This window comes from Aspergillus caelatus (genome assembly GCF_009193585.1).
Source record: "Aspergillus caelatus strain CBS 763.97 unplaced genomic scaffold BDV27scaffold_515, whole genome shotgun sequence".
NCBI lineage: Eukaryota > Fungi > Ascomycota > Eurotiomycetes > Eurotiales > Aspergillaceae > Aspergillus > Aspergillus caelatus.
In genome coordinates, this window is record NW_022475778.1 from 1 (window position 1) to 8,805 (window position 8,805).

General features: G+C 46.9%; 4 protein-coding genes across 4 annotated transcripts; 2 read left to right on the forward strand and 2 right to left on the reverse strand.

Moving 5' to 3' along the window:
- Positions 1–257: 257 nt before the first annotated feature.
- On the reverse strand, positions 258–1,095 carry BDV27DRAFT_164697 (uncharacterized protein; the record flags this gene model as incomplete). Its single annotated transcript, XM_032073740.1, has 2 exons — positions 258–1,033; positions 1,083–1,095. The coding sequence occupies 2 exons, from the start codon at positions 1,093–1,095 to the stop codon at positions 258–260; spliced, it is 789 nt and encodes a 262-aa protein (XP_031920319.1).
- A 582-nt stretch (positions 1,096–1,677) lies between these two features.
- On the reverse strand, positions 1,678–3,131 carry wos2 (Hsp90 cochaperone SBA1). Its single transcript, XM_032069504.1, has 4 exons — positions 2,961–3,131; positions 2,417–2,742; positions 2,170–2,358; positions 1,678–2,098 (listed from the first exon to the last, which is right to left on the reverse strand). Exons 1-4 carry the CDS (start codon positions 2,989–2,991, stop codon positions 2,012–2,014), a joined length of 633 nt encoding a protein of 210 aa, XP_031920320.1. The 5' UTR covers positions 2,992–3,131; the 3' UTR covers positions 1,678–2,011.
- Positions 3,132–3,619: 488 nt separating this feature from the next.
- BDV27DRAFT_92361 (ESCRT-III subunit protein VPS24) lies at positions 3,620–4,940 on the forward strand. Its single transcript, XM_032077959.1, has 2 exons — positions 3,620–3,792; positions 3,854–4,940. Exons 1-2 carry the CDS (start codon positions 3,745–3,747, stop codon positions 4,490–4,492), a joined length of 687 nt encoding a protein of 228 aa, XP_031920321.1. The 5' UTR covers positions 3,620–3,744; the 3' UTR covers positions 4,493–4,940.
- Positions 4,941–5,100: 160 nt separating this feature from the next.
- Positions 5,101–7,735, forward strand: BDV27DRAFT_139715 (uncharacterized protein). Its single transcript, XM_032069505.1, has 5 exons — positions 5,101–5,599; positions 5,658–5,687; positions 6,695–6,859; positions 6,918–6,988; positions 7,044–7,735. Exons 1-5 carry the CDS (start codon positions 5,387–5,389, stop codon positions 7,429–7,431), a joined length of 867 nt encoding a protein of 288 aa, XP_031920322.1. The 5' UTR covers positions 5,101–5,386; the 3' UTR covers positions 7,432–7,735.
- The last annotated feature ends 1,070 nt before the right edge of the window (positions 7,736–8,805 follow it).

Consider the following 8,805-nt stretch of genomic DNA (forward strand, 5'->3'; position numbering starts at 1 on the left):
CTTACCCTTCCCTCTCTATGTATAACTAGTACAAACTACACCACTACTACTAGTAATACATACTACAATTCTCACTCAACAGATACACCCCCATAAAAAAGAATAAAAATAAAAAAAACATCAAAACAGCCCTACCGTCGCCTGACAGTCGATGATCGAGTCCCGGTAGACCCCCACTCATCTTTGTTAGGAAAAACCCGAACAAGAAAGTCTTTCCAGCCCATCGTGGTATTGCGACTCGCCCTGCTATGCTCCCATTACTTGGGATAATACCCAGCAAACTCCCAGTCCACAAGAGCAGTGACATTGCCCTTATCATTGACAAGGATATTTCGTGGAACAAGATCGCCATGGGTAAAAACAATCTCATCCTTTTCCTGTTGTGCATCTTCGTTCTGTGATGAATCGTCGGTGTGCGATGAATAGTCGTCCTGTGATGCATGCATCCTCGTGTCTATACTTTGTATTTTCTGAAACTGGCTGAACCGCTCCCCGGACTCGAAGGGCCATTCCTCTTGAACAGTTTGATAACCGGTTATAAGTCTTGTGGGTCCGCCATTCAGAGCCTCAATCCTTTTACCCTTAAGTTCACGGAGCTCAGAGACATACTTCTTCAAGTCCTCGGCGAGTACTTCTTTCTGGCCATCATCCAAGCCCTCCCACACCTTGTCAAGTGTATCACCCGGCACAAAGTCCATGATTATTTGGACTACTTTATCGTTTTCGTAGAGAATCTTAGTTGATCCACCATTTTCATCGTACTTGACCTCGAACACTTTGTCGTTCTCGTAGTGGATGTTGGTTGATTTTCCTGCTTTATCATAGCGGACATTGATCTCTCTGCCATCTTTGTACTGAATGCTACGGACCTTCGGAACCGGGATGTTTGTATTGTCATTGATGAAGATGAGCGTAAGAGGCTCGTAGATCGTGAGGCCTTCCTTCCCGCATTTATATATCGCTTTTCTCCCCTCATCGTGGACTACGGTGTGGTCTCCTCTGCCATATATGGCCCGGGGCTGAGAGATGTTATCTATTGCTTAGGGTTAGCGTATGCCACAGATAGGTACTGATATGCTTACCTTTACTAGCCATTTTGAGAGCACTATAGGCTGAAATACTGTCGAGTTTGCATGGTAAATCAATTAGATAGAAGATCACGGTCATTTATGTAGACCAGCCGGTATAAAGGGTTTCAGAGCTCTACGAAGAGAAGTTTAGATCAAATAATGAGTTAATGGTGCCATGACGCGGCTTGCCATATTCAAAACGGCTTTGGGATTCTTTTTTTTTAAAAAGGTGAGATAGAGCAGAGAGCCTGAATTCGAGTGGTTTGAAGTGACCGTATGTATGTGCTACGTATGTATGGCTCCATAAGTTTCCAATGATTCAAGATAACGATGTTGTCGGTTGCTTTGATTTGGGTTTGTATGTAGTAGTAGTTATATATCTACCTATACTAAAACTTCATATGGTGATAGATCGATTGACAAAGTCTTCTACAAGGGCTCCTTCTTGTGCCAGGTAGAGACAAGAGATGAAACGGTGTGGTTACCCCATGTTCGAGGTTCGGACAAAGGTTCTATGATTCCTGGGGTTCTACAAACAAAGAGAGGACAATGTCCTGACGTTGATGAATACCAAAGGTTAGCCGAATGGTGATAGAAGATGTGTAGAGAGATTCCTTCTTGTACTTTTGGACATCTTCCTCGTTTATATCTATGGTATACATTCAAAAATTGGAAAATTAACCTCAATTACATATACTGCACTATCTCGGTATCCCAGGCATAAAGAGTAGGTACGGGAAGTTTACACCTCCCGAGTACTTGTCGCTTACATTACCCATGAACATCCATGCTCCTCACCTCTCAATCTCGCACATACTGTAGCGCATATCTGAACGCAATAGGTAGTATCTCTGATCATCTCATACAACTCATTGATTCTTATTTTAATTCGTCACCAATGTCATGGATCAAGCCTGTTTCAAATAATCTTTTGCATATATTTAAGAGACCTCCTGGATCTTAGAGGACTTAGCCGACTCCCCAGCAGCCTTGTCAGCCTCCTCAAGCTCGGGCATCTCCTCGTCATCCTGGAACAGCTAGTCAGCAATTGCAATTGTTTGACATTGACAACTTTGCCTGCGAAATAGACGGAACCTACCGACTCGCCCTCAGCACCTTCGGCACCAGGAACAGCGCCACCCATTCCTTCAAGGCCTGCACCAAGCTTCGAGAAGTCAATGTTTCCGAGGCCGCCCTCGCCGCCCATGCCGCCCATGCCTTCGAAGCCGCCGAAGTTGTTTGCATAGTCATCCTCAGCAACCTCATCCTGCTCATCTTCATCGACCCACTGCACAATTATCAGCATTACACATACTCGCGTTGGTGGACGGAGTCGTATTCCATACCTTATCGAAGTCGGTCTTGAGGAAGTGGATCTTCTGAGTGGTCTTCAGAAGACGGGGCCAGAATTCCTCCTTCAGCTCCTTCTTACGCAGGACCAACTCAACCTCACGGTCACTGTGGTTCACCTTGGACTGGTCGGGGTCGATCTCAGCGTACAAATCCAGGGAGACTTCATAACGAACACCCTTCTTGGAATCACCGGCGAATGTGACATTGGTGGAGGTAATTTTGAGGGTGGCTGCGTCACGAGCTACATCGGAAGCTTTGATGTTCACATAAAGGTAATTGCGCTCAGCGTCGCTGGCAGATGAGCGCTGGGCCCATGTGACTGGAGGGTCACCGTATGTTAGCGAACCTCGATCCCATTAGGAAAGAATAAGAGCATCAATTAATAGTTGAAAAAGTGTTTTTTCTTTTTTCATTGTGTCCCAGCCCCTTCTCCTAGACAAGAAAAAAAGGCTGATAAAGTAGGGTGGGAAGGATAAGTTGGAATAACTTCCAACAAAGCGGGGAAAGGTAAGAGGGGGAGCCTGCAGAATTACGTACCTTCAGGGTGGGCCTTAGGAAGCTCAGGCATTATGAAGGTAAGGTGAGGTGTGTAACGGGGAATTTATGCAAGTAGGAAGTGAAGATGGGAGGGGGGTATATTGGACAGTGGGAGGGAATGATATCGTGAAGGGTCAGTTGGAAGCTGAAGAAGTTCAGACTAAGCGTGTTTGGTGAGTAAGGGAAGAATACCTGCTAGTAACTAGTAAGACCAACCAGAGCTGATAATCCGCTCTAGAAAGTACTGGAACTCTCACCCTCTGCCTGGCCCGCTGTTTGACCTGTTTGCGGACTGTGACATGCCTGGGGCATTAACCATTCACACGACGTCACTGGAAGGCGGTAAACCAACATACACCACCCGCTGACTCAGCAGGGACTGGATCGTCCGTTCGCTGGCCACGATCATATTTGATTCCGGATCGACGAGATCGATCACAATGCTGATTACACTCACAAATGAGGATCATCGAACCCGCGGTGTGATTTGACACTGACCGAAGTACACGGTAACGCTGCTGACCTGAACTCATCGACGACTATTTCACCACATAGCCGAGGAATTCTGTGCGCTGGGATATCATCCTGCCTGCATAACCCCACCTATTGCAACGACCCAGGCCATAGATATTGTATCCTGAGCCCTGTGCCGATACGGTCCCGGCCTTTCTGAATTACTTTATATATCTTCCTCAACCGTGCTGTCCACTTATAGGCTATTGCCATATACTCTACAACATCAAAAGTAAAGCCTAGAGAGATCAGTGTGTCAGCCTGATTCATCATGGAGACTCTCAAAGCGGTCTTTTTCGGTCCTGATCCTCAGGCACAGGTGCGATCAGATAATATATACGCTCTCACTGTTTGCCATTCTAACATAATCTCACGTACAGATGAGAAAATGCAACGCACTTATCCGCGCCAACACTCGCCAATTGGACCGCGATATTGCACAGCTCAGGACTTTGGAGAACAAAACGCGGCAATATATCATGAACGCCTCACGTCGGGCCGAGCGAAACCCATCACAATCTAAGCAGGCCACCCAGGAGGCTAAAACCTTTGCTCGCGAACTGGTTCGGATCCGGAAACAATCTACCCGTCTGCACACGAGCCGAGCCCAACTACAGAGCGTCCAGATGCAGGTCAACGAAGCATTCTCGGTGCGGAAGATTCAAGGAAGTCTGAAGAAGTCGACTGGCATCATGAAGGATGTTAACACATTGGTTCGACTGCCCGAATTGAACGCGACGATGCGTCAACTTTCAACAGAGTTGGTCCGGGCTGGTATCATTGAGGAAATGGTAGACGATGCGATGCCAGACAATGAACTCTACGAGGATGAAGTGGATGAGGCTGAGGAAGAGGTTGCCAAGGTCTTGCAGGAGATCTTGCAGGGAAAGCTTGCGCAAGTCGACACGGTCAAAGCCGAGGAGCCATTGGAGGAGACACCCGCCGTCGAAGAACAGTTCGAAGATCAAGAGGCCACTCTCGAACAAATGAGAGGCCGACTGGAAGCATTGAAGAGCTGAGTCCTGTGAACGCCGAATTGAAGTCTACGCATGCCTGTAATATGATGTTACGAGCGACCCCGAAATGCTGCACAAGCATTGTTTCTTTGTTGATATATTCACTTTGGGAGTTCGGCCGGTGGAGCATTTGGGATTTGGTTCATTTTCACTTTGTTTTGTGTCTACTTTAGAGGCAGGTCCTGATTTTTCTGAGTATGAGAGGCTATTTCAGCGTTGTCTTAAGCCATTGTCATATCTTCTTTATTGGACACATGGTAGACATCATTTTTCTTGCTTTTCTTGGAGTGGGGTCGAGGGTCTTTGCCATTTGATCAATTCTTCGAATGTACAGGTGAATCGTTTCATTGATATTTAAGAAACTCCTATGCACTCCTCAATAAGAAACAAGAGTTAAATAAAGGAGAGAAATGGTACAATGAATGTTAATATATGTAATTCCCTGTTAAAGGATCAATAGGCCGTGGTGTGTTGGATAATTGATAAAGCAATTGCCAGGTCAGTGACGTTTCTATTTGCGGACTAATGGGGCGACATTCCCCCAAAGTGGACTAGTGGCAGAACTCAGCCTCTCCTCCAGTCTTTCTTGTTGTCCCTCGACTTCCACCCGTTTTGTCTTCCCGCATTTGCCTCTCTCCTTTTCATCATCTCAACGTCGCGTCTCTCATCCGAACGTGGTGTATAATTAACTTCAATACTTCTGTTCTACTCCACTGTCTACCACTTATCTCGCTAATTACGCCTGTCAGAGCAACTGTCTTGAAAACAGACTTTAACCTGCCCCTTGCTGTTGCGAACCTCTCTTCGGTGACGCAACGACTGACACGCTCGAACTCCCGAGAATCTTTTCGAGAGTCGCTAGTATCGCTCATACTCATCTATCTTTCACCTAACACAATGTCTGGAAAGTTGGACAAGTCTCTTGACGAGATCCTCGTCAACCGTCGTCAGGGCGCTCGTCGCCGCAATCGTCGTTCAACCCAGGCTAAGGCTGCCCCGGCCGCTGTTGGAGGAGTGAAGAAGAGCACGAAGGCTGCGAAGCCCGTCGGCAAGGCTGCCCAAGCTGGACACCCTATGTCAACTGAAAGCAAAATCATGGTCAGCGGCTTGGTAAGTTTCCAGCCTCGACTCTTAATCTTATAAGCGCAATCTTAGCTAACGTCAACAGCCTTCCGATGTGAATGAGGCCAATATCAAGGTATGTTGATTAAGAGGCCTTCGCCTTGGGTTTCTATCGCCATGTCTTTCTTTCTCGAAACCTTCGAGGCGCTTCGGCTTTTCCACGCGTTCCGACCCTTGTTACGCCGTCCTCATATGTTCGCGACCGTTATTGGTCGCGTCAAAAGGCAGCGCACTCCTTTGAGCCATGTTCGCGCGCTATTTGAAACCTAGCGCTCCGCGAGTCAGCCGAAGTTGAGTCCTGCCTACAGTCTTGCGCAAAGTGTATCATGCTTGAGCGGATGTTTTAGCAATCCGCTCGCGAGATCGCTGCAGGCTGTGCTATGAATGGTAGTTGAAACACACCATTCTGATTTCATCCCGCTTGGCTGCACCTTTCTTTTTGAATTTGCATTTCGGGTGTCGGGCATCAGCGAGCGCACCAGCAGACCAGTAGGGCATCAGGCCATACAGCAAGCAGTTTTCTCCCAAATATTTTTTCCCATCGTCCTTGTCTGAGTGTGTCATTTTATATGGGCAGGAGGCAGCTCTCTTGTGACTTTGGGACCAGTTAGGCCTTGCTTCGCCCTGAGATGGGCTACTATGTGGGTGTCTGGGGGAACCTGATAAGTCTTCGCCGCACACCAATGATAATGTCTTGACTACATCGGTACTGTGTATTTGGACATAGTGTTGGGTGGATCCGACCCTGGTTCAGATAAATGTGGAAGTGGATTGTTGTTGGTACCGGTCGAGGTGGATTAGGAATTGCGGAGAAGACACGACTTTCAGTACAATGGAAATATTGGCGGCCGTTGATGCAGACGTGTGGAGTCTGTACGCGTTGCCGGGCTTTAAGTCAAAGCTTTGTTGCAAATAATCCTCGAGGGTCTTGCTAACTGCCGCTGTGTGCTCGCTGATGCTCTCACTGTGGAGTTTCGGTCCAACCTACGCGTCGTTTTTTCGAGCTTTCGCTCATGCCAGCGTCTACAACCATGTGACTTAATAATCATGAGCACAAGTACTAATCGTATGTGCTGGATATAGGAATACTTCTCTAAATCCGCAGGACCCGTCAAGCGAGTCATGCTCACTTACAACCAAAATGGCACTAGCCGCGGTATCGCCTCCATCGTCTTCAGCAAACCCGAGACGGCTGCCAAAGCCGCCAAGGATCTGAACGGACTGCTTGTTGATGGACGTCCCATGAAGGTAAATTTTCATACCACATTTTGTAAATCACGAATAGGTTGAGTCTAACGATGTATAGATTGAGGTTGTCGTTGATGCCAACCATGCTCCCGAAGTCCCGGCTGCCAAGCCTCTTGGTGAGCGTGTCGCGTATGTTTATGTTCGTTGTGGTATAATTAAAGGACCACTACTAACAGAAAATCAGACAAACCAAGTCCCAACCAAAGCCAGCCACTGCCAGCAAGGCTGCCGACAGCACTCGTGGACGTGGCCGTCGTGGTGGCCGCCGCGGACCCAAGTCGAACCGTCCCAAACCGAAGAGCGTGGAGGAGCTTGACGCTGAGATGGTCGACTATTTCTCTAACGAAAACGCCGGTCCTGCTGAGGGCAGTGCTCCTGCTCCTGCGGCAGCTCCTCAGCCCGCCAATGGTGGCGAGGATCTTGGAATGGCCGAGATCTCTGTAAGTTGCCCCTGGTCTGGGTATGCTGGAAGACTAGCTAACATACGTATCAGTAAATGTATCATGGTACCTTCTATTCAATTGCAGAGGCAGGTTACTTCTGCCAAGTCAGGTTGGCTTCTAGTCGGCTAGGGATGCCATCTAGGCTTGATATTCAGATTTGTTTTTCGGTTCTATTATTAGCCCTTCTCACCTTTTCTCGTCGTATGTTTTCTTAGTTTGGTTTTCTAATGTCTCTTCTGCTATTTGGCTCGTTGACGGGAACTGGAGGAAGACTTGTATGTATTTAATAAACGGATTGTTGCAATGAAAACGCGAGGTGAAAACGTGAAAATATAGCCAGCACGTCGGAATCTGTCGTGCTCCCAACTGTTCGTCTTGGCCCATGACGGCTGATCAAAAATATACCCGCCAAAAGCCAATGCATATCTTCTAATATAATGCTGATCATATCACACAGTGTCTAGATTTCTCACTCCGACACTTGTGAGAATTCAGTGTAGTAGTGTCTGTTATTCATCTAGCTTGATGCCACACATATTGTTAATGCAATGTAAGCCTCAAGTAGGGAGATTTTGATATTTCTATCTTCCAACTCCCTCAATAGCCAAACATCCTTTCAGTTCAATGAACCCAATTCCAAAGGATGTCTTCAGGGTTGTATATTGCTTGCACAATTCTGTCCAAAATGCAGGAAGGCAAGGCCAACATGCTCTGAAACATACCCTGCTCGTCTTATTTTGTTTTCATTCTCTCACTCTTACTTGATACTTGTGCCTGGATATGTTCTAGCGCAACGAATTCGATATCTACACTAAAGCCAGGTGATTACCTTCAGAATGTTATATGCCAGATATGCCAAGTCGTACAGACATCTGATATAGGTATTGACATGCACGAATCAAAAACAAAAAGACAAGAACTAGTCCGTTCATGAAAACAGTAAAAAAGCCGGAAAGTATATCGGTGTTTATACACCCAGCGGCTCTATATTTTCACTCGACTTCTTATGCAGAAGAAGGACAACAGCCGAACCAAAACAGGCCCATAAGGACAGTGAAGAGTCCCCCCTTGCGCTTACTCCCTACACCATGATAGAGGGACCAAGCTACCAACGTCCTGATGAGGGCCCATACTAAGAGCACAAGCTATAGTGCATAGTGTATCTCTTCATTGGTCGAGTCGGCCGCCTGGTCTAAATACGGCGACGGGAATTCTTAGGTCAGATGGCATCAATTTAGATAGCCTCAGTAATTTAGGTAGTATAATAAAAGGCCATGTAATTCTTTCGCTAGGTAGTATTTTGCCAGGTCCTTGAGCTGGTCGTCCCTAGTATGCATATCAATCTTGATCCACTGGCATACACTACAGAGCCGGCAAGTTAAATCCGTTGATCGTGGTCAGGAGTGTAATTGCCGAAAGAAGAACCGAGACCACGCCGGATGCGGTCTTTTTCTTTCTCTTTTTTTTTTTTCAGGGATTATCCTAGGGACAGTAGTGGTTTAT